The 22,926-nt window shown below is 47.0% G+C and overlaps 7 protein-coding genes across 7 annotated transcripts; 3 read left to right on the forward strand and 4 right to left on the reverse strand.

The window, feature by feature from the left end:
• Positions 1-278: 278 nt before the first annotated feature.
• LY89DRAFT_642647 (uncharacterized protein) lies at positions 279-1,740 on the forward strand (the record flags this gene model as incomplete). The annotated part of the gene is made up of 4 exons (XM_018211762.1): positions 279-768; positions 835-853; positions 962-1,039; positions 1,160-1,740. The coding sequence occupies exons 1-4, from the start codon at positions 727-729 to the stop codon at positions 1,738-1,740; spliced, it is 720 nt and encodes a 239-aa protein (XP_018073897.1). The 5' UTR covers positions 279-726.
• Positions 1,741-1,902: 162 nt separating this feature from the next.
• LY89DRAFT_581318 (MFS multidrug transporter-like protein) lies at positions 1,903-3,934 on the reverse strand (the record flags this gene model as incomplete). Its single annotated transcript, XM_018209106.1, has 8 exons — positions 1,903-2,213; positions 2,268-2,635; positions 2,685-3,056; positions 3,108-3,124; positions 3,281-3,470; positions 3,521-3,644; positions 3,695-3,828; positions 3,885-3,934. 8 exons carry the CDS (start codon positions 3,932-3,934, stop codon positions 1,903-1,905), a joined length of 1,566 nt encoding a protein of 521 aa, XP_018073898.1.
• Positions 3,935-4,933: 999 nt separating this feature from the next.
• Positions 4,934-7,166, reverse strand: LY89DRAFT_642654 (cytochrome P450 monooxygenase-like protein). Its single transcript, XM_018211763.1, has 5 exons — positions 6,814-7,166; positions 6,609-6,759; positions 6,077-6,534; positions 5,838-6,021; positions 4,934-5,772 (listed from the first exon to the last, which is right to left on the reverse strand). The coding sequence occupies exons 1-5, from the start codon at positions 6,886-6,888 to the stop codon at positions 5,018-5,020; spliced, it is 1,623 nt and encodes a 540-aa protein (XP_018073899.1). The 5' UTR covers positions 6,889-7,166; the 3' UTR covers positions 4,934-5,017.
• A 542-nt stretch (positions 7,167-7,708) lies between these two features.
• Positions 7,709-9,402, forward strand: LY89DRAFT_780467 (uncharacterized protein). Its single transcript, XM_018222384.1, has 2 exons — positions 7,709-8,175; positions 8,253-9,402. Exons 1-2 carry the CDS (start codon positions 7,971-7,973, stop codon positions 9,212-9,214), a joined length of 1,167 nt encoding a protein of 388 aa, XP_018073900.1. The 5' UTR covers positions 7,709-7,970; the 3' UTR covers positions 9,215-9,402.
• Positions 9,403-9,849: 447 nt separating this feature from the next.
• LY89DRAFT_683368 (uncharacterized protein) lies at positions 9,850-12,789 on the reverse strand. Its single transcript, XM_018214691.1, has 4 exons — positions 12,204-12,789; positions 11,441-12,149; positions 10,834-11,285; positions 9,850-10,692 (listed from the first exon to the last, which is right to left on the reverse strand). The coding sequence occupies exons 1-4, from the start codon at positions 12,635-12,637 to the stop codon at positions 10,149-10,151; spliced, it is 2,139 nt and encodes a 712-aa protein (XP_018073901.1). The 5' UTR covers positions 12,638-12,789; the 3' UTR covers positions 9,850-10,148.
• A 730-nt stretch (positions 12,790-13,519) lies between these two features.
• LY89DRAFT_613262 (putative Brefeldin A resistance protein) lies at positions 13,520-18,709 on the reverse strand. Its single transcript, XM_018210657.1, has 4 exons — positions 17,570-18,709; positions 15,417-17,433; positions 14,303-15,353; positions 13,520-14,249 (listed from the first exon to the last, which is right to left on the reverse strand). Exons 1-4 carry the CDS (start codon positions 18,213-18,215, stop codon positions 13,650-13,652), a joined length of 4,314 nt encoding a protein of 1,437 aa, XP_018073902.1. The 5' UTR covers positions 18,216-18,709; the 3' UTR covers positions 13,520-13,649.
• Positions 18,710-19,887: 1,178 nt separating this feature from the next.
• On the forward strand, positions 19,888-22,026 carry LY89DRAFT_493648 (MFS transporter). The gene is made up of 5 exons (XM_018207915.1): positions 19,888-20,367; positions 20,419-20,946; positions 20,996-21,229; positions 21,287-21,534; positions 21,584-22,026. The coding sequence occupies exons 1-5, from the start codon at positions 20,120-20,122 to the stop codon at positions 21,904-21,906; spliced, it is 1,581 nt and encodes a 526-aa protein (XP_018073903.1). The 5' UTR covers positions 19,888-20,119; the 3' UTR covers positions 21,907-22,026.
• The last annotated feature ends 900 nt before the right edge of the window (positions 22,027-22,926 follow it).

A 22,926-nucleotide genomic window follows, 5' to 3' on the forward strand; every position in this document is an offset into this window, starting at 1 on the left:
TCACTAGAGTACTCTGAGCTTCCGTTCGGGAGCTTACTGGAGAAGCTTTGGGTGGCGCTGGGTGCCATTGCTGACTCGCGAAGAGATGTAAGGTGAATATGGTGTTCCGTACAATGCTATAGTATTCTATGCTCTATCACTTAAAGAAATGGGTACTCTAATTCTCGGAAATGAAACTTGGTAGAAGTGTTCTCAGTAGAGGTGATATTTCATTCACAATATCGAGAAAGACTATTGGCCTGATGGCTGAGCACACTCTACTCCTTTTCATGCAGGCTGTGTCACACTCATTGGCAAGCCACCACCAGATAGACGCCCCAGTATCGTTCTAAAATGAGAGAGCTTATCAAAACACGCCGACGCACATGACAAGTATACGATTACTTCTTGTAGAATATACAGGACTAGAAGATTACTTCAACAAGGCTTAGGGAGAGGAAGATGTGGTATTAGCGCGCGCTAGTCGTATCAAGCCCCCAAACCGAAGCGTCCACCAGCAGGTGATGGTTCGTATGCAATCCCGAACATTCGGAGCTGAGCGTCCGTGATTCCAAGCTTAATTGCATATATAAGCCTGTCAGATGTAGCTTCGGGTGCCCATCATCTCTTCTGAATATGTCGCATTAGGTTGATCGTCTTCGCCACATCAGATATTAATTCTGCCGCACTTGCTGCACTTGCCGCGTCCCTGCCACTGGAACACTCGTCCGATACCACCGTTCCAAGATGCATTTCCTCTGCCTGCATGGGATAGGAACAAGCAACCAGGTACGAGCTCGCACAGCCTTGGTCAACCATGTCTTATAATTCGCGGAATAGGCTAATTCGCCATAGGTTTTTGAGGTTCAAACAGGTTCGCTTCTCCAACATGTGCCAGACAATGCCGACGGCGCAGTTGTATCCAGCATCTCAAAAGGCCCAAGCCCAACCACAGATATCGCTAACGTATGCAATAACGCAGCCGCATTAAGATACGAGCTGGGGGACAATCATTCATACGAATTTGTCGAAGGAACGGTTCCATGGCAATTGGCTCCCGGTAAGCGATCCGTCATCTTTCAACGTTGGCAACCCTCATGGGGAAGCATGGGGGCCAACGGGTAAATCAACTTAACGAGTTAGCGAAACATATTGACGAAACATATTGCTCGATTTGCAGAAGTATCATCCATGTTCAACCCAAAAGATTCGTACCATGCGTACTTCGACCCAGAATCAGCCCCCAGCGCCCAGCAAGCACTCGACCAGCTTGACGATTATGTGCACACCGAGGGTCCATTCGATGGGATAATCGCATTCTCGCAAGGGGCTGCACTCGCAGCCACCTACATTATTCGCAAATCAAAACAGAGCAAACCAGGAAACCACAATGAGATGCCGATCAAATGTGTTGTCTTCTTGTCAAGCACAGCTTTGTATGATTACGAGCTGTATTTTGAAAAGGGTCAGCTTCGAGTACTGGATGCTGATATTGACTCCGAGCTCATCCAAATTCCAACTGTGCATATATGGGGCGAGCAGGACAACCTCAGGAAAGACAGCGAGCGGCTGAGTAGGCTTTGTGCCCAGGCCACAGTGTTTGTCCATGGCGGAGCTCATGAGGTCCCAGGATTAGGTTCGAATGCAAATGTGACAGGAGCTGTGAATGCAATCAGAAGAGGAATCCGGGAGGCGCAAGATCTCATGTCGCGTGGTCTGGATGGGAGAGTGGAAGGAAATGGTGTTGACGCTGCTGAATAAGCAACGGGTCATTGATGTGGCGCAGGTGTTCAGTAGCCACACACGTGAATTTCGATGAGCCAAGTACTTATGTATTAGATCTCGCTTGCAAGTCAGACCGGTTGATGATTTTTGTTCTATTTAGCTATTGGAATATGGAGAATTTACATGCTGGATATCAGCTCATTTGGTGACCATGACTGGTTTCTTGGTCCACATCATGGCAGTGGCTGGTATTTGGGCAACGGCAAAACCAATTACTATCTTCATTTGAAGATTATAACCCTTCCCAAAAATAGCACCAACCTGAGCCTGCACCTCTGCTGAGAATGATTTAATGACGTCTGTTGTTTGCAAAAGTGCCTCAACCTCTCCTAGTGATAAGACCTGTAACAGATCGGATCGGATCGACCTGTTCATGATGCTGACAACAATGGCAAGGACGAGAACGCCACCAAGAACTCTGGCTTGTGCCATTGTAGCTGTTCCAACCGCTATCTTGAGTCAGTAGTTTCTTATACGATAGTGGCATTGTTTTGTGGACATACCAACATCCCTCTCTTGTACAACATACGGAATCATCAGTAACAATATACTATTGATTGACCCAATTCCGACTGCAGCGAGGACTTGACAGCCATACTCCCATCCCTTGATCAAATTTTCAGTCGGTTCCATAAATAAACCAACAGCTCCACCAATCTCTAACAGCCCTCCGGCCGCAACGAGAAAAATAGGTGGGATCTTTGTTTTGCCAACTAGTAATGCTCCAATCATTGCTCCTACTGGAACAACGAGACTGAAAGCAATAAGTCGTGTGCTAGCAGCAAAAGCTGAATCTCCATTCACAGTTTGGTAGCGCTGAGGTATCTGGATTGTACAGACGACCAAGAGAGCTCCAGCACAAAAGGAATTTCTGTGCTGTTTTAGCAGAGACTAAACAGCCGCACACGAAAGTAACTTACAAAGTCATTCCCATAACTATTCTACTCGCAAGAAACCTCCATGGGAATACAGGTTCTGGGTTTTGTCTTCTGGTAGTAATGAACCATTGCCAGATCACAAATCCAATCCACATAAGTCCCGAAATCACAAGCAAAGGGACCACTTTGGCGGAACTGAAAGACACACCAACGGCGGCTTGCTGAAAGGCCGTCACAAGTAGGGTCGATGCGCCGAGGAGCAGAAGTGCGCCGAAAAAGTCAATGCGTTGAAATGTTTTCAACAATGGTGCATCCAGAGAATCTGGCCTGCTACGTAATAACTCACTTTGACCTGGTAATTTGGCTGGTAATATGAATATCAGAAGTAAAAGTGACACCACACCAGTTGGAATACTAAATTAAGTCAATTTCGTACTTCTCAAAAACGGTGTCAAAATAACTAACTTTATGTAAAAGATCCACTATAAAACGGAAGTATTAGCATCAGAATCCAAGAACGCTGCTATCACGAACAGCTGTGAGTCTCGTCTTTTGCTCATGTATTCCGCACCAAAAGTGTGGGAAAGAATTGTTGAACATGGGAGAGAATGCTATGAGAGTGAAAGGAGAGTCCATACCCTCCATGTGGTGTGATTATTGATAATCCCACCTAACAAAGGTCCAAAAGTGACAGAGCAAGTCAAGACTACCGCCATCAATGCGGTGTAATCTGGTAACTTTCTTGGTGGTACCATCTCAAAAATGATTACTACTCCTAGCGAGAAGATTCCTGAACCACCCAAACCTTGTATGCAACGAAACATGATTCTAATGCTGTTACCATTCTATACCATTAGACGTTTCCTGACTTGACTTACAATTGTATAAGGGTTCGAGCTCCTCCACAAGCCCCAGAAAAAACAACGAAAAGACACATAGCAACGAGAATCGGTGGCTTTCTGCCAACGATATCACTTAACTTTGCCCAAATTATCACAAAACCTATTCGATGTGAGACATTGGCTCAAACGAACCTAATAAGTCAACCATACCAGTGTATGTGAGGAGGTATGCTGTAAGTATCCAAGAGCTTTTATCAAACCCTTGAAGTTCATTGGTGATAGCAATCAAAGATGTGCTAACAATAGAAGATTCCATTTGGGCCATAAACAACGCAAGAGATAGACTAATGTGACAGGCATCAGTGATGAGGTTATTCAGAAGAAGACATCTTTGACATACGCCACAGTAACAAGGTGAAGCGACAATCCCGACAGGTACTCCTTTTCCATTGTACCTGCTAATAAATTTTCATCGTTGTTCGATTCCTGCTGTACAGCTGTCTTCTCTTTTGCGTCTTCTTCATAGTTGGGTTGTGGTATCTCAATCATTGGCTCATCCAACTTCAGACCTATCGTCGATGATTTTGGCGATTCTGTGGCCATTGTACTTGCGGCTCGTGAGAGCTACCTTACTCGCGTAGCCTTTTCCAAGAGAAACCAAAGTATACTATCAAACAAGGCTATTCCACAACTTTACAGGACAATCCAAAGGTGGCGGCGACAAGGAGAGAATACCTTTCGGCCACAAAAGCCGATTATGCAGGTGGCTTGTTTCGTAATCTGCCTGGAGAATAGAGATGTTTTGGGGGCGAGAGAAGGCTGGAGCACAGAAAGCGGGGATGATTTCTCAAATTGTGGTAACATTTTAGCCGGTTGGTGTTAAACCTAGGGTAGTGATCCAGCAATCTTCCTACCCGCCCACTTGCCAATCTCGTATTACTTACAGCCCACAATTGCCAAGAACATCGCATGTGTTGTGACAAGGAAGTTTAGCTAAAACTGCCGGGTCGGTCCGAGTGTGCACTGACAAGGCCTGCGAGACATACGTATGCCCGATTCAGACGTGATGTGCGGGATGTAAGCCTGAATGAATGGGTGTGATAGGCTGGCCCGTATGCATGCTTACTTTTCTGTAATCGTTCCGCAATCCTCAAAAACGTACGTTGACAAACATATGTGCAGCTGAGGCAACGCTCTTACCAGAGAACGCCTTATGCGGGAGTTGGTGTTGAATGCAACCTGTCAAGCAGGTCGCTCTCGGTATCGCCGCCTCCCACACACATACACTGTGCATACGCATGCGGCGCTGTGAGGGGCGGATCAGATTCCAACCTTGCCGATATTTCGGCAGATTGTACAGGGGTTCAATAAACTCTTGGTCCGTCACAGTTCAGAGATAGAATGTTGTCATTAGAGACGAATCTGGACCTAGATCTATTTTGAGGTTGGCCTAGAGCGAGGCTACTTGGTTCAGAAATAAAGATATCGAGGTGAAAAGAATCTGTAGAACTACAATACTAGCGACCCCAAATCTCATATATGTCGTTTGCTGAATTGCACCAACGGTCCGTTGGTCTGCGACATGTAAGTGTCGGCAACTTGATACTGGTTCCTATCTCTTCTGCCCCAGCCCAACTCTGGCGCGCCGCCACCCAATGAGTTTCCTTTAGGGGTCTTCAGATCCACCAAGAATAGAAGTCTTGCAATGGTAAGCTGTAGTTCAAGGATAGCCAATTTCTGTCCAGCACAACTACCAGTCCCAATCGAAAACGGCACGAACGCTGATTGTGCAAGAGCGACACTTTCAGCACTCACTCCTCCAGCTTCGTCCACGATCCAGCGCTCTGGCCGAAATGTCCCTGGGTCTCCGAAACATTCTTCATTTCGAAAGAGTGCCCACTCTCCACTTCCAAGGATGGTTCCAGCAGGGAAGAATTGGCCATCGATTTCCATCCCTCCTTCCAAAACTTCTCGGGGGCTTTCGCTAGGTCCTGGTGGAGTCAATCTCATAGCTTCGTCAATACATGCACGCATGTAGTAGCAGGATGATAGATTTTGGCCACTTTTGATCTCATCAACGAGGCCAAAGGTAGTGCGAATCTCTTTTGTGATTCGAGTATAGGCTCGAGGATTGCGAGTGATGTAAAACAGAAAACTTCGAATGGCTAGTCCAGTGCTATCTGCCCCTGCTAATATGAGAAGCTCTGCTTCCGCATATAGGGATTCCATTGTATAGGCAGGCTTTCCAGTGTCCGGATCCTCAGCATGGTAGAGGTAATGGAACGTATCTTTAGCACATGGGTGAGTTGGGCTACAAAGGAAGATATGAAGAGTGGTGGTGCAATGGGCTGACCTTTCCTCATATTTTCTTCAGATCCTTGCTTGCGCAATTTCTCCAACTCTGTCCTTTCAACCAGAGTATCATTAACAAATTTGTGAAACTGCTTGACCTCGGGTGGTGATATCCGTTCAAGGATCGAGTTGAGGCCCCTGAATTTGAGCCAAACCCAAACATTCAAAAAGGGAGATTGTATTAACTTCTTTAAATCAGTAGCTGCAAAGTCTCTGAGGACCAGCACCGAATATACTCACGGGGTAGAAGAACTTTAGATAGCCAGAAATTATGTGTGGAATCTCCCGAAGTGGGTTATCCTCGTTCGGCTCCTTCAACTCGAAAGATTTTCCCCAAGCCAAGTCGCCCATAATGTCAAACGTCAGGTAGTTGGTGATATCCTTCATGTTCTTCGCAGGTGTCCAACCTGTGCTATCCACATCCTCCACAAGCAGCTGACACCACCGATCGACATGCTTGATTATGAAGTCCTCTGCAGACTTGATGGCTTTGTCCGAAAATGCCGCATTCAAGATTCGTCTTTTTCGATCATGAGCCGCTCGATCTACCGTGTTCAGGGTACTGAAGTGGTAGGGATTTCTAGGGGCAACCTCGTAGAGCTTTCCCTTCTTGACATTGGCTTTATTGCCGTATATACCTCGATATCCTGAGGGGTTGTTGATGATGACTCCGTCTGGACGATATCGAAACGTGTCGCCTATACTGTTAGCCTCTTAATCAAACATGAACAAGCTTAGAGATCTCAATTATCGGTGCCGGATGAATTCTTACCATATATTTGATGGCATTGCCAGATCCAGATATGTCGATAACCAGTGAAAGTATAATAGAAACTAGGCAGAGACGACACTTTGGCCCAGAAGGGACCGGGGTACTTAGCTAAAGGGCTGAAATAGAGGTTGTAGATCACGGAGCCAACAAGCTTGCAAACCCAGTCAGCAGCCACAGAGGCACTTTCATCCTGTGAGCGACTTACATAGCATAGGATCGACGTGGCGCTGAAGAACAAAATTTGACTCAGAACCTGCTGCAACAGAGTGAACATTCCCATCTTTTCTTTTGATCTGATGCGCAAGTCAATTTTCTTGCACTTTGATTATCGTAGAATAAGTGACAGCATTGATGAATGATCCAGAAAAAACCGCCCACCAACACTATGGGAAGCAGCCCCCAAATAGCTTCTTGTATGGTGACCAACAATCGTACGACAGTTTTGGAGCAGAGGGCGTTGTTCAATACCTAGGTACTTGTCTTGAGAGCTATCAGGGCAGTCTCGAAGAAGAATTTGGCCCGCATACAGTACTTTCAATGAAGGATTTACAATCAAACTTTCACAGAACTTCTTGCAGCTCCGGGGAAACATACCTGGGCCGAAACTGCCTAATCAATACCCATGTCTCAATTCCAACAATCCCAACGACCGAAACCTTGCGAGAAGGGTTTCATGCCTGAGCATGATACTGTGGCACAGCCGGCAAAATGAACCTTGAGGACGCATTGCATAATCGCCAAAGAATGGGACGATGCAATGCAACGTCCGAATATACGTCCCGCATTCCTGCAGTAAGCCAATAATTTCTACTTTAACAGGTGCCATTGCTGTTGGGCCATTCGATGGCCCAAGACGGCTTGGGTTTTTGCGATGTGGTGTGTAGTACAAGTTACGGTACAGCAAAGTAATGCTGACCACCAGCTGAATACCAGCAACTTAGTGATTCTGTCGGTAGCTGACGACGCTGTAGTGAAGTGTAATCGTATGACAAAGTTGATTAGAATGATACAGCTCCTAGATAAAATGGCAACTGCAACTGAATTTGGGAGTAATTGGTTCCTGGCATGCATGCTCTTCTGCGTTCAGTGTCCAAACAAAAGGCGCAGTTCTACACTGTTAAGTTGATGGACTGCGCCTTGAAGAAGCAGATTATTGCGCAACCGAGAGTAGGATTCTACGGCTGGCCCGCTACTAGCGGTACGAGGGAGTAGGTTGGGCTATAACTGGACAAGTGTTTGTACATTTGTGGAGTCTTTGTATTCTAGCTCAACACGATCGTCCCTTCCCCGATCAGAACTCTAAATGAACCTCGACCTGAGTGTCGACAACGATCAATTCATCTTGCCAATCGACGAGCAATCATGAGTTCATTTCCAGCAGGATACTCCACCGAGGATCGCAGCCACAGGTTGCTGAATGTTGCCATTACTCTGATGGTTCTAGAGACCCTCTTTATTTCGCTGTATTTTGTTTCTCGGATCAGAAGTAAGACTGCAAATGGCTGGGACACTTATCTCCTGCCACCATCGTTCCTGTTCTGTATGGGGGACCTTATAATAGCCTTGCGTAAGTAATAACTCACAAAGATTGCTCCAAAACTGGTTGTTGTCGACGGAGAGGAGAAATTATTGACACGTTCCTAGTCTACGTGACAAAGGGTGGTTTTGGACGGCACATCTACACACTTCATCCTAGCACAATCATGTGGGCCCTAAAGTTACAAGTTGCTCTAGGGTATATAAATCCAGTGGCAATTACTCTTCCGAAACTTGCTATTTTGGGTCTCTATCTTCGAATCTTCACAATCAAGGCGTATCGCTACCTGGCCTATGGTATTGCTGCGGTCCTGATCGCAAATTGGATCGCAACCTTGGTCTCGGTATCGTTAATATGTCGACCCTTTGCCTACCAGTGGGATAAATCCATTCCAGGTGGTACTTGTCTGCAGTACCAGTGGATGTATACTTGGTTCAGTATACCTAATCTAGTCACTGATGTTGCTATTTTGGTTCTGCCTCTCCCGATCATTTGGAATCTACAGATGTCATTAAACAAGAAAATCGGTATTACTATAACCTTGATTACTGGATCCTTTGGCATTGTAACGGCAGCCTTGCGCTTTTGGCAATTCATCGTACTAAACAACAACGCGGCTACTAGCCAAGATTTGACCTGGTATGGAGTTGATCTGATTATATGGCAGATGGTCGAACCAGGTGTATATCTCATTGCAGCCTGTCTGCCATCCCTTCGTCCTCTCTTCAAGCCGGTGTTCAAAGACTTCTCTTTCCATTCGCTCCGAAGCAGGATTCTGGGCTACGTTACTTCGAACCCCAGCTCCAACGATTCGAAAGACATGTATCTCGCGGATCGATCAATAGGTGGTACAGTGGTGAACGGAGGATCGTTCCAAAAACTACATGATCCGTTACATCCTCCCAGTCTCAGCGACGGAAATGATCAGAAGGGTATGGTTGCTTGCTACCGAGAAGATGATGGGCTGGATAGTGGTGGACATAATGATGCAGATCTGGAACTTGGGGTGTCTACTCCGGGGATTCGCGTTGAGAAGAAATACATCCTCTCTTCTGCACCTAGGAATTGAATAGTCTGAGAGGGCTGCAGATGTTTTTCAGGTTCACCGACGTTGTTGCCAAGAAAGAGGGAGAGGATATTCCATGTACTGGCCGGCACAGCAGGATTGAAGCTCTCCCAATACTATTCTTCATAGTCGCTTCATTGAGTTGATCAGCTATGTGAGGCTCAGGGTCGGTGCTAGGTGGAAAGCCAGGCTTCACCATTAAAGACGGGATACCAAGTGTGTATGTATATAGATGGGTGGTTGTATGAATCAAGAAATCACTCCATCAAGCCAGACAAAAACACTTGTTCACATAACTCCACTCTATATCAAACAGATTACTTTCCAACATCTCTGCACATGGCTGGTAATGAAATAACACTTCATTCTGTACCTTGTCATTTTTCGCAGAGCGCCATGTGTATGTAAACTAGAAACTTGTGTTAAGCTGCTGGAAATGCACCTTTTTGCACTGGCCGAAATACCCCCGTCCGACACCCTCTGAATGCGCTACGATACAAGGCCTAAAGATTCGCTTAGGCGTGCCACGCAGCCTGGAATTTTATTTGAATGACAGCTTGGGATAGCTTGTGGTTCCAATACTATTTTGGAGTACGAACTAAATTTACTATCCCTCCATTGAAACGAAAACAAAGAGGGTCAGCATTCCATCATGGCAAGGCGCAAATGCACCTCAATATATCCTAAACTTTGACATAACTTTTGTTACTCAAAAGACTGCAAGTAAGCTTCTGAATTCTCTAAATGCCCCATTGCTTCTACCGTGATCAACAGTCCAAGCTTAAACGTGCACCTGTCAAGACGGAGGAAGCTTCGAGGAATATCAAGAACTTGTTGTTTCGAAGCAATCAGCGTGATTTTGCCACGACACCTCGACACCCGAACGCTGCCAACCTACTATCCATCACCCTCGAGAGAATGAAAGTACTCGATCTCATCACCTGCCATCTTTGTCGCCGCTCTTCCTAAGTTTATTTTTACCAGCATGCTCATCGCCCTTCTTAGCTTTACCATCCACCAAATTATCCATAAACTTGAAAAATCCACTTTTTCTCTTGGCTTCAGGGGCTTTCGACGGTGCCGGAGCAGGCGCTGGAGGAGGCCTCGCTTGTAGCTTCGGCGGTGGAAGTATGGGAGCGAAAAACGCGCCTAGAGAATCCATCTGAGCTCGAGTGAGCGTGCTACGACAGCTCGAGACCAATTGCAAGGGAGAACGGAACCCACGGCCAGGATTAGAAGAAGTTATAAGGTTATCTCTGGGGTCTTTCATGTCGCTGATAGTTATCCCTTCCGGAAGGCCGAGCAGCCAGAAAGGAAGATCGGAGTCGTTTGATTCGGTGCAGATGTAGATCAGTAGTGCGAGAGAGGCTTTGTGTCTTGGATGTCCAAAGCCGAAGTTGCGCTCCTTCAAGCGTATGGCTTTGATGCAGCTTTCTTTCGCCTCTGCTAGCATTTCTGCCAGTATTTGTGCACCTAGTTTACTGTGGCTAGTTAGATTTGTTCCCCAAACTATTTTGTTTTGAGCATTGCGTAGCTTAGGCAGCCGAATATTTGAAGCAACGGTCTAGGAAACAGAACTTGAGCGTAAATAGTACAAGGGAAGATAAGAATCGGGGTCAAACCAAGAACAACCCAACACTAGCTTCGTCCACGCCTGCACGTGAAAAGCGTCTGCTTTTACACCCTCATGGATCCTGCTGCTCAAAACCTGGGCAAAAACATGATTTATCATCTGCTCGATTCGGTTGACAGAGATTCTTTCTACTTGTAGCTCGTATTTGAGTCCGAATTTGAGCCCTCCAATAAAGCTTCGTGTCATAATGATAGCTAATTCAATAAGTGAGCCCGCGGCTGACAGGCGCTCGTCTCTAGTGGTGTTATTAGCCTGGACTATATTCAGCAGCATGTCCTGCGGTTCTCTGAACACCGAGACATCAGTGTTCTGCTTGCTGTAGCATTTTCCTCCGATCAAGCTGTCAGCAAGGAGAAGTTGAATTTCTGTTTGTACTTCTGTCTGCGCAAGCACTTGTAAAACTGGATCTTGCAACAAGCTTGGATCGTTTACAAGCGAAACCTGTGTCCGATAAGTTAGCATATCCGCTCAGAGAATCGTTTGGCAAGAAACCAAGGTAAGCAAAGACCCCAAAAAGGTTGAGCTCTTGAAATAGCCCACTCCTATTTCCGGCATTTTCTACCAAGACAGTGTCGGCAAGGTGATGGTAGACTAACCTGTCTACCATAATCTCGCGCTATGTCCCACGTTTTCCGCAGGTGAGGCTCGGCTTCGCTGTACTTTCTCTGTAACACGAGCTTTTTCCCATAACGGAACCTTTCTAGTATCACTCTAGCCTCTGGATCGATATTGCTTGTTGTCTCTGGAATGCGAGGGCGAACTTTCTCTTTTTGTTGACGGGATGCCTGAGGGCGAGTTCTTGATTCTGAGGCACGGGTGGTAGGCTGGTTGTTAGTTTTTGGTGGGGATGACTCGGCGGGTAATGGATCGGTGTCGGGTATAGGAGTGATTGGAGCATTTGCAGGCGGAGGAGGGCCAGGCTGGACCTCAGGAACTTCATCCCCGAGCCATTCTTCGATGACTCTGTGGGATTCTTCCCTGAATTCTCCATCGACAGAGGCTGCAGAGGCGATTGTCTTCGCGTCAGAGATGGTAAAGACGGTGCTACCCACGCTTTCGCTGCTAGAAGCAATGGAACTAGCACTGGATCTTAAATCTCGTGCGATGTCGATCAACTCTTCGCTATCTTGATAGTACTCTAGCGCTTCAGCTGCTGGCACCGTACCGCCCGAAGATTGATCAAGAAACAACGTTTGTAGTTGCTCGGTCAATTTTGCAATATCTTCGTCAAGCTTAAGCAGTCGGCCATTGAGGTAGTCGAGGTGGATTTGAGTCGGGGGTGTTTGTGTAACATGCGTCCCACGACTGTACAAGACTCGTCTTTAGACTGCGGCGATGGTCAGTGAGGAAGCAACTTACATATTCATTATGAGTACTGGGATACTGAGAGTCGCGGTATATGTCTGCAATCGGAGGCGAAGATGGCCAATTTCTTGTTCCATTCGGGACCCTTGCCAGCCTGGGAGTTGCAAGAGCGAGCCGTTATTGGCGATTTCTGTCGAGATTATGTTGAGTCTTGAGAATGTCTTCGCTGCATTTGACAGAAGTGCATCTAGTTGTCTTTGATTCCACCACTGCTGGAGGATGAGACTGAAAGCTTCAGATTTGGATAATTGCAGTTGGAAAATTGACATGGCGAAATCAAAAGCCTCGAGCGCCGCCACAATGGCTTCGGTGCTGCCATCAACGCCTCCGGTATCTATCCACATGCGCTTCAGTGCTTTTGCTCTATCAATGAGTTCCTTGACTACTGCGGGGCTGCCAGAGGCAACACCAGCGGTCGCAGGATCCATGACGGTGTGCACTTCTCCGAGATCTCACAGTTGCCTTCGGAGATCGTCCTGTCGCTGTTGATGCGGAGAAGATGGAGCGAGCAAGTTTTGCAACACGGTCAGGTTTTCGTGGTCAGGTTGTACTTGGAGGCGCTTGCGTTTAGTCTTATCTTCCTGAGCGATGTTATTGGCAAGTGGCTTGTGTCTTATGCGGGATCAAAAGAAGAAAGAAAGCTCGTGCATGAGATTCAGCCTCGTCCAACTGTGGCCGGGCGTCGGGCGTCAAGGCGTCGGCCTTCGTAATAGTATTACATTTTACATATCGACCACACCAAATGAGCATTTCTCTTCCCGTCAATGAGGATAAAACAACTGCTCAGCCCTACTTGCAAACATCTTCGTGGTTTTGCAGTATATCACGTGATCGAAGACGCTCTGATAGATCAAGTGCTAATGTGTACGAAGAATGATATGATCATGGTTTGACCTTTCTTAGGATCTAGGATATCTGCTGAACAGTTCCCAAGTTGCAACCAATTCATAACTTCTCGCACCCCACGCGTCCCGAGCGCGTCCCGCGCGGTTTGCACTTCCTGCGCGACTGGCGCGTTTTGCGCATCCTGCGCCAAAATCGGAACACGAGTAGCAGACTCAAGGTAAATGAATATCTTGAACAATGAAACGGAGTTTTATCTTCCGCAGTAACAAATTGCAATCGAGGTAGAAACTTCAAATGACTTCCAATAGAGTGAGAAAACGCTGAGGAAAGCATCATGATGATAGTGACTTTAGAGTTCGCGCTAAACCTAAGCGAGATACGAGTGCGGGCAAGGGGTAACAGAGGAGAAGTCCAGATGAGAGGATAAGTAGCTTCTAATCTCCTATATTATTGCAAATAACTACCCCCACCTTTCTTTCCCAATCTAATATGATATACACATTATTCCGCCATCTAAGTATCAACGCCATCCGACAAATGAAAACCGCAACATATCTATCTTCCCTTATACGAACTCTCTCCGTCTTGTACCATCTACTCAGCAGTCTTGCTCCTCTTCGTCCTTAATTTCATTAACAAGTAGACCATCGCATAGCTACTCAGCGCGAACAGAGCAACAATACCAGCATCTCTCCACCCATAATAATAATCCTTCAAATTAACATTGTACAAATAATCCGCCCCAGTCCTGTACTCGCACACCCTGCATCCCGCACTCGCATCCGGATTCGTCAGATTCGTACGAGAGCCCATGCCTTGCATATAATCTGCCAAATACTGAGCACAGGTTTCGCCAGACGGTGGGTCGAAGATGGCGAATTCGGACTCTTTGCAAACGATTGGTGCAGAGAAGGTGGTGAAGACTAGGAGCGAGCCGATGAGGTAGTTGAATGGGTTAAGGTAGTAGAGCCAGTAGCGCCAGAAAGGTTGGATCTGAGCGTACGGGACGAGGACACCGCAGAAGGAGACTAGGATTCCGATGACCAGTGGGTTGACGAGAGAGGCGAAGACGGCGTTGGGGGCGTAGGCCGCGACGAATTGACCGATTCCCGTGTAGACGAACTCGTACATGAGCATGACGAATAATGTCGCGCCGGCTTTGTTGGAGTCATTGGGGAAGCCTACGGTGTAGTACTGAGGACTGTTAGTAGAGAAGCGGGTCTGTTTTATTAGGAAAAGACACTTACCCAGCAGACGAAGTAAGCGACAGCACAAATACAGAGATAGGGGATTTCAGAAACGATGAGGCCGGTAACGAACGCCTTCCAGGAATACATTTTCGATTTCTTCTCGCGGGCTTCGTAAATGTCTCGGCGAGAAATGAACATTGGTTGCAGTTGAGCAATGACACCAGGAGCGACGAAAATGAAATTGAACACAGTAAACAGTCGTAACTGCAAATCAGCAACCGAAGTTCCGATTTTCCAGAATGAGAAGCCGTTGAAAAGCGCAGAGCCAATATGCAAAGCGAGTTTGTTGTTGATGTAGTCCGTATTTCTCCAGATGGAGACAGTCATTCTTTGAGTGACGAGTTTGGTTTGTTCCCAGAGCGGCATTGCGAATTCGTGGCCGTCATCGTTGGTTCCAGGCTCATTTGCTGCGGCGGTGGAAATTATACGGTCGAGTTCTTCAGTGGTGTTTTGATACTCTGGAGATTCGAGCCAGACTTTGTTCCAGTCGCGGCCTTGAGAGAGAGTTCCGGAGACGACGTCGATCATATGTTCAGCTGGGTTGGCATCTTTGGGACAAGGAGCGTCATAACGTGCGAAGTATTCTTTCAAAGTGGAGGCATTATCGCCGATGTCTCCGAAATAGACGGTCTTGCCTCCTTTAGCGAGAAGGAGAAGGCTATCAAATTGGAGAAACAATTGAGCCGAAGGCTGATGAATGGTGACGAGAACAGCTTGGCCAACATCTGCAAGTTTGCGAAGGAAACGCACAATGTTAAATGCCGCTTGACCATCAAGACCAGAGGTTGGCTCATCCAGGAAGATCAGAATGCTGGGCTTAGAAACAAGCTCCACGCCGATTGTAAGGCGTTTCCGTTGCTCCACAGACAGTCCGGCTCCAGTATTGCCAATGAGGGTATTTTCGATATCGTGCATCTCGAGGAGATCGACGATCGTATCGACGTAGCGAAGCTTTTCCTCGCGGGGAGTTTCACGAGATTGACGGAGCAAGGCGGAGAATTCTAGTGCTTCACGAACAGTAGCTAATGGCTCATGAATATCCAGTTGCCTGCAATGAATTAGCGCAATGCTCTCAACACTTACGAGAAGGATAGATCAGAAGTTTACTTACTCGCAATATCCTGCTGAACGCTGGAAAGAGACCGAAAGTGGGCGACCATCAACTTGAATAGAACCATGGATTGTGCCTTCAGTCTTGCGCTGGGCGAGAACGTCCAGCAGTGTTGTTTTACCAGCACCAGACGATCCCATTAATGCTCCAAGCGTACCAGGCTTCACCCATCCTTGCACATTGTCGAGAAGAACGCGATCACCAGAAGGTGTCTTGACAGTGTAAGTCAAATCCTTCCAGGTAAAAACTGATGTATTGCGGACAAGCTGGTCATCATTGACCTTGGTTCCGTCTGAGGTTGAACCGCCGCTAGATGTCGGAACATTTTTCTCAGTGTCTGGGACTGGTTGCGATTCTTCGTCCTGCGTCAAGTGTTTGGTCTGCTTAACCTTCTCACGCGGGATCAGGAGAAACCCGCTGTTGCCAGATTGGCTCTTCCAATTGCTTGTTGAAACGATCGTAACGACAACGAAGAGGACCCACCACGCCCAGAGAATGCCGAAATTCCGCCAGATATTTGATGCTGAGTACGAGAGTGATGCAAGATACTGTTCTCCAGTAACACTCGTGGCTCCTGGTAGTGCCCCACCAACTCCAGTACATGCTTGATGCAGAGCGTCTGTATATCCTGGCCCATTTGGAACAAGACTGGTGGCCACGCAAGGAATTATCGTGCCTTTAAACTCATTCGCGAGAATAGCCGAAAATCCGTAAGCCAGGGGATCTATCCAATATATCCATACAAACCAGGGGTGCATCTGAGGTTTTCTGATCATGTATCCGGTATACATGATTAGAGCCGCTACCATGAAGCCAGAGACTTTACTTGCAGCATCGAATGTACTGAACCCGGCACCAATTGCTCGGAAAAATGCGGTCATGGTCATAGCAGTCGAGAAGACAATGACCCAGAAAGTGAAGAAAGCTCCCGCATCCTGTCTGAGGCCAACCATAAAGTATAGAATAATGGAGAACGTAGAAACTTGAACCAGGATAACCGGTATATCGGCGGTGATTTGCGCTATGCAGAATGCGGCCGGGTGATACAAAGCAAATGATTTATGCTTCGCCAGAACTGGACGACCCGAGAAGGAATCAGTCACTTCTGACAGGGCGATAAGACTGTTGAACAGAAGAGCGAAGAAGAGTGCACCGGATTTGACGAATAGACCTGCAGAGTTGTCCGGGGCGTTGTAGAAGAGGGAACCTGTTATCAATGCTTGAATGATGGTCGAGGCTTGCTTGATGATGAAAGTCGCTTTATCTCCCAAGAGGATCTGATATTGTCGAGTGACAGCAGCTTTGATTTGTGCGACAAAGCTCACTGTGAGCGGTGACTTCTTGGACAGACTTTTGTGCTTCTCCTGGCTAACCCCAACTTTGAAATCTTCCGTGAATTTCTTCGCCTCGTCTGTGGTGGGATAGTTGTACTCGGCTTCCATTTCAGCCCTTATAGTCGACTTTTGATAGCATTGCCGGATGTCATTTGCTGTTCTTGGGAAAGATTCCTCGTATCCCTCGCGAATCCTCCGTTCTGATGGGACGACAACACCAGTCAGAAAATCTGCGACGTTTGCACCATCTGCACAAACAAAGCCAAGACTTTCCATGAATGGCCTAGCTTCCTTTCGAAGACCGTAGAAAATCTCCTTCCCCTCATCGATAACAAGGACTTTGTCGAAGAGGTTATAGATACCATTACCAGCTTGGTACAGCGTGACAATAGAAGCCAAGCCAAAGATGTCTGTGATAGCGCGAATCGCTTTTGTGTACTCGAGGGCAGTACTAGCATCTAGACCGCGAGTGCTGTTGTCCCAACAGTACACACTTGCGCGAGTCGCAAGAGTTTCGAGGATACTGACTCGCTTTCTTTCGCCTCCTGATACACCACGAACATACTCATTCCCGACTTTGGTGTCCAGAGTGTGACTGATGCCCATGGATTTCAGGAGAAAGTCTCTTGTCTGGCGTTGGAATTCTTCGGGCGAGGTTGTGTCTGATGGAAGGTTGAAGGGAACTAGTCAACAACTTAGCATGGGTGATTCTTGAAGATGTTCGAGTAAGAGGCCAATGAGGGAGCAAGTGAGATATTGACCCGTCAACAACATTCCCTCTCACATGTCCCATTGAACAACAGCATATTCTAGACATACCTTTCATTCTCGTTGCAAAGTCAATGGTTTGTCCAACAGTAAGGGTAGGGAAGAACAATTCTTCCTCCGTATTCATGACAATTTGTCCTCGGAATTGCCCGGCTTGCTTAGGATTTAAGGTTCCCCACGAAACATCTCCCGTCACCTCAGCATAGCCTTCACGTCTGTTTGCGAGCATCTTGAGAAGCGATGTACATCCAGCGCCTGGCCGACCAAGAACGAGTAGCATCTCTCCAGGCTTGACGCATCCATGAGTATCGTCAAGGATGGTCTTCATTGGTTGTTTGTGCCGTGATTCCCTGATAGAGTTCAGGATGTTGAACTGTGAGCCCACCGATTCGTTGATAGCAGCATCACTGGCGATGCCTTTCACTGTCAAGTTTCTCCATGTAACACCAATCTTTCGATGCTTCACTGCGTCCTTCTCCCCCTGCTTTTGCAGGGCCTTGATCTCTGGCATCATACTCCAGTCTTCGGCGATGGGTTCTCCCACCTCATCGTCGGAATCATCGTAAGGGCGGCTTTTCCGTCGTCCAGAAAGAACCGAAGAATTGGTGAAGGCGCGTGCAAGAGAGTTTCGTCTTTCGGTGGCATGGCTGGTAGACTTGACAATAGGCGCGAAGCCCTCTGGCTCTGTGGTCGCCATGACTGGTGTCTCGAATGCTCAGTCAATCCAGCTTGTCGAAGTATAAGTGTGAGAAGTAGATACTAGAAGGAAAGAAAATTATATGAAACGAATACAAAGGTTTATAGAAAAGAAGAGGAGACAAAATAAAGGCACATAGATCTAGAATTTGAGATCCATCTTTGTCCCCGCTTAAAAGAGCCACTTAGCTGGCCCCAAGCCTTGAACGGAAACCTTGAATAGTCCGAAATCGAGCGGAAGATTCCATCTTGCAGCATCTCAGGACCTAAAGTCGGAAGCGCACCAGGTCGCAGGGCCGTGGTATGTTGGCTTTTCGCAGCAACAGCTGTTGGTATCTCGGCCTTGACTGAGAGGCCGAACCGTGGACGAGCCTTCTTGCCAATGCCAAGGGACCCACGAACTTTAAAAATGATGACGAACGCAATAATGGTGGGGCTGAGTAGCAACTTTAGCAGATGAAGCAAATATACTGGACAAATCATCTGTGGGCATCCTCGTAAAGTTGGGGTTTGGGCGTTTCGCACGGTTTGGGATGAAAAGTCTTGATAATCGGACGTTGAATGACCGCCGATGTCCGAATTCGTGGTTATGTAAGCAGCGTCCCTCTTCAACTCGTGCATCGTGCCTTCGCGACTTTCCACTCACTCACTCACTCACTCTTGACAAGCTGCATGCTAAGACGAAAAGTCGTGTTGCTCTTTACTTGATTCCACACTCGGGTGGATTCTGAAATGCGTTGCTCTTCTGATTCGTTTTCCTATCATTTTTGTTGCATGTCGCGCACTCCACGCGTCATTCGAGAATGTTTTCACATGTCTTGGCACCAAGTGAGCCGCACGGGAGGATCTAAAGACCGAGCATGCTTCATTGGTGCAGATCAACATCCGGTGTCGTACAGAATTCCTCAAAGTCTTTGTTATTATAAATTCACGTTTAAGCTGACGATAGAATAATCCTGCTTGGTAAAGCTCGTAAGCTCGATCCAACGGGCCGCGCACTTCGGGTGCTAGATTTTTCCACGCTCTGTTACAGTATTTCCATCGAAGTCAGTCTTCGTCCCAAGTAGCTCTCAAGACATGGATAGAGAACCTCACACGTGACCATTCTCACGTGGCTTCCATTCTGATTCCCTTCAGTTCTTCGTGCTTGTCAACAAATCTTGCAATTTTTGCTTAACTTTTTGACTCTTGCACATTTCTGCAAGTATCTTGGTGTCACTTATTGGGGTTTCCCCCCTCCCAGCCAGCATTGTTCATGAAATGATTGTAGTTAATCATCTCGGGCCGTCGCCAGCACCACGGCCAAATGTGATCCTGTCTCTCCGTGTTCGTCCTTGGTCCACTCTTCAGCTACCACCAACATCCAAAGCGTCGGGCTCTCCCGTTGCATTGTACCCGAAGGTTACCGTCCGGACTGAATTGTCTTCTAGTACTATGTAACACTTGACCGAATCGAAATCTTGTGGGACAGGAGATCACTCTGTGTCATGTTTGCGCAAGAATTTTCCGATCTTTGTGTGTTTGAGACAACCCATCTCAGCAAATAGTTGGAAGAGAATACTGTCTCCTCAAGTTCAGCGTCGATATTTCGACTCAAGTTCTTCTCGTCTCACGCTGCCGTGTGAGCTTGTAGCCAGTGCGTATCTGTGTTCGCATATTTACTTTCGAAGTGACAGCCTTAGCGACACTCTGCAAGTTCCCTTTTTTGCTGTGATTGAGACTTGTGTGTACTGTACTTATTACAACTCTCCGTAATCCACGTGCATAGACCCATCACAGGTTAATACAGCGTATTGCTACTTTGGGTTTTCGAGTTTGTTCTGTTGATTCTTTTCAAATCCCAGATTTATCCTCTTATCATTCTCTGAGCTATTGTTCTGTTTACTACAGTTCTCATCATTTATTATGGGCTATGGAACACTCCGGCAGGATGATTCGAGCCAGAATACCACCCTCGCGTCGGCGCCAGATCCTGAAGATGGAAGTGAAGAATTCGAAATTCATGCTCAGAGTATATCACTATTAAAGACCTCAGTAGTCATTGCAGGGTTAGCTGGGGTGTCATTCGCGAACAGTATGTCCACAGGACTACTGATTGCATCTCTGCCAGTAATGACTGAAGACTTGCAGATTCCAGACTATCTTCTCATCTGGTTGGTTGAACCTCATTATCTGCTTCGGGCCCCTGCTAACCAGAGACACAGTCCATATTCGATATACTCGCTCACAACATGCTGTTGTCTCCTCTTCGCCGGTTCTGTCGCAGATCTCGTCGGCCCTCGCACAGTCAACCTCCTCGGGTCCCTTGTCACAAGCCTCTCGATGCTCTCTTCAAGTCTAGCAAGCAATGGCACACAGATCATTCTTTTCCGCGGTGTTCAAGGAGTAGGCGTCTCAATGTGCCTTCCGACGGCTGTCAGTATCATGACTCACACTTTCCATCGTGGTCGTTGCCGAACCTTTGGATTTTCATGCCTCGGTCTCGCTGTCCCCTTCGGATTTTCTGTGGGTCTTGTAATTGGAGGGATATTGACAACTGCCTCTGAACGGTGGCGGCTTGGATGGTCGATCTGCGCGGGGATCGTGTTCATACTCCTGCTATTGAACATATGGACCTTGCCCTCAGATGAGAATTTGAATGATCTCACATGGAAAAAATTCAAAAGCGCTACTGATTGGGTGGGAGTTTTGATTGCGACCTTGTGTTTAGGGAGTCTCTCGTACCTCTGCGCGTAAGTGCTAAGAGAGTCGTCCTTGATTTGCGAACTGACAGATATCCAGGGTCCTGAATGAAAGCTTCGAAAACATCTATAAAGTGCAAAACATTCTCTTGTTGATGTCCGCCATATTGTTAGTCCCAGCCTTCGTGATCCGCATGGCCTCTCAAGCGTGGAGAAAACGCCCAGTCCTGATCCCAAACTCACTGTGGAGAAAGAAGTCCTTCGCCGGGATATGTATGATGGTCTTCCTAGCCTGGGCCGCGCTTTCAGGAGAGGAAGTCTTTCTGAGCTTATTGTAAGCCCCACTTCTCAACCCTCAGGACTATACTCCCACTAAGTTTTTCTTCTTCAGTTATCAAGAAATCCAAGATCTCTCTCCAGCCCAAGCATCTCTCCGATTACTTCCCAATATAATCCCCGGCATCACGATACCTCCTCTTGTCGGCCTCTTCGTACACCACATCCGCGCACATCACCTCCTCGTCTCAACCTCCGTAATTTCAACCATCCCCTGTTTCATGATGGCTGTCATCGATCCTACATCGTCATACTGGCTCTCTTCCTTCTGGGCCGTATTCCTCGGACCCGTGTCCGTAGACGGTAAGTCCCCGTCCCATACTCCAAACCACAGCAAGCTAATCCTCACCAGTAATCTTCGTAATCGCGCACCTGATAATAATCGATGCTTTTCCAGCCCAGACCCATGCTTTGGCAGGAGCGGTATTCAATACCATGACGCAGCTGGGACCACTGGTCGGGCTGAGTGTCACGGCGATGTGTTCGCATTATGTGACTGCGAATGCGGGGGGCGATACGAAGCAGGGCTTGTTGAAGGGGTATAGGGCCGCGTTTTGGGCTGCGGGTGTGATGATGGTCCTTACGTGTGGGGTTTCTTTGGTGGGATTTGGGGGTGTTGGGAAGTTGGGGGGAGCGGTGGGGAAGGAGGAGGGTGGGGTGGTCGAGGAGGATTAAGGGTAAAAGTACGATTTGATGCGGGGACGTCGGATGTAGGGTGGAAGATTGATGGGAGTGGGAATGCTATTGTACGTTCGAATCTGAAAGGGACAACACTGCATTCAGCAGACCTGAGTTCACGAGCTTAGCAGAACGACTCTAGAATGTACCAGGCTAGAACGTTCTCATGGAAGTTCTCATTTTTGTCTTTGGCTGCTGCTGTTTTATCAAATATAGCGTATAGGATTGCTTCTGTACTAAAAAGAATTGTCACAAATGCCGTTTTGGCTCGTCGGTGAATGAGAGAATTTTATGAAGGTATTGTCGACGGCCAGCTTTGCTAGACATATTACGACAAATTCAATCCCTGCTTTAGGCTAACGAAGTGCAGCCAAGCGATTTGCAGGCTCATACTTTAAATGTTCAAATAAAGATCTCTATTTTTCGACGTTCCGAGACAAAGTGCTAACTTACATCCTCAGCCAATGAACGTGGCGTCCTTGCTGAATAAGCCTATTTTCGCCTGACCATTTGAAGAAGCTTTATAAATTTTGTTAAGCATAAATTTTGCACCAATCACCAATCAAGAGCGGCTTTAGCTCACGTACGTTACCCTCAATCCGTATATCACGAATCATTGCTGATGATCAATAATAGTTGGGAGAGCGCCAGACTGAAGTGAACTTCAGAGTTTGAAATCTGGAGGCACTGGTAAGAACACCTTACCTAGCTATTGATAAATAAATACTTACTAATATTATTATTAGTGTTCGATCCACAGAAGCCGCATTATCTGCGAGTTGAGGAATACCTTGACTAAGAACATTTTTTGGGGGTTTTTTTTTGCTGATATTTTTTGGTTCGGTTGTGAAGCGAGCGGGATTGTGGGGATCGCAATCAACACATGAGATGAGTTCTTGGGCAGGCGAGCAAATTTCACATTACTTACTGATCAACAATCCTGAACAAAATTTGTTCAACAAATTTTGGCTGTTGGCTTTTTTTCAGAATAGAGTCGATAGTGCGCACTTTTGGGAA

Source organism: Mollisia scopiformis (genome assembly GCF_001500285.1).
Source record: "Mollisia scopiformis unplaced genomic scaffold LY89scaffold_8, whole genome shotgun sequence".
Lineage (NCBI taxonomy): Eukaryota > Fungi > Ascomycota > Leotiomycetes > Helotiales > Mollisiaceae > Mollisia > Mollisia scopiformis.

Excerpts from the sequence above, each read along its gene's own strand:
- LY89DRAFT_642654 (XM_018211763.1), bottom strand. The coding sequence starts at position 6,888 with ATGGGAATGTTCACTCTGTTGCAGCAGGTTCTGAGTCAAATTTTGTTC. Across the intron at positions 6,760-6,813 it reads CCACGTCGATCCTATGCTAT|CTTGTTGGCTCCGTGATCTA; the intron begins GTAAGTCGCTCA and ends TGGGTTTGCAAG. Across the intron at positions 5,773-5,837 it reads TGAAGAAAATATGAGGAAAG|ATACGTTCCATTACCTCTAC; the intron begins GTCAGCCCATTG and ends CATGTGCTAAAG.
- LY89DRAFT_780467 (XM_018222384.1), top strand. The coding sequence starts at position 7,971 with ATGAGTTCATTTCCAGCAGGATACTCCACCGAGGATCGCAGCCACAGG. Across the intron at positions 8,176-8,252 it reads GGACCTTATAATAGCCTTGC|TCTACGTGACAAAGGGTGGT; the intron begins GTAAGTAATAAC and ends ACACGTTCCTAG.
- LY89DRAFT_683368 (XM_018214691.1), bottom strand. The coding sequence starts at position 12,637 with ATGGATCCTGCGACCGCTGGTGTTGCCTCTGGCAGCCCCGCAGTAGTC. Across the intron at positions 12,150-12,203 it reads CCAGTACTCATAATGAATAT|TCGTGGGACGCATGTTACAC; the intron begins GTAAGTTGCTTC and ends AGTCTTGTACAG. Across the intron at positions 10,693-10,833 it reads CTAGTGTTGGGTTGTTCTTG|TAAACTAGGTGCACAAATAC; the intron begins GTTTGACCCCGA and ends AACTAGCCACAG.
- LY89DRAFT_613262 (XM_018210657.1), bottom strand. The coding sequence starts at position 18,215 with ATGGCGACCACAGAGCCAGAGGGCTTCGCGCCTATTGTCAAGTCTACC. Across the intron at positions 17,434-17,569 it reads CTTTGCAACGAGAATGAAAG|TTCCCTTCAACCTTCCATCA; the intron begins GTATGTCTAGAA and ends GTTGTTGACTAG. Across the intron at positions 14,250-14,302 it reads TCGCTTACTTCGTCTGCTGG|TACTACACCGTAGGCTTCCC; the intron begins GTAAGTGTCTTT and ends AACAGTCCTCAG.
- LY89DRAFT_493648 (XM_018207915.1), top strand. The coding sequence starts at position 20,120 with ATGGGCTATGGAACACTCCGGCAGGATGATTCGAGCCAGAATACCACC. Across the intron at positions 20,368-20,418 it reads CCAGACTATCTTCTCATCTG|TCCATATTCGATATACTCGC; the intron begins GTTGGTTGAACC and ends CCAGAGACACAG. Across the intron at positions 20,947-20,995 it reads AGTCTCTCGTACCTCTGCGC|GGTCCTGAATGAAAGCTTCG; the intron begins GTAAGTGCTAAG and ends ACAGATATCCAG.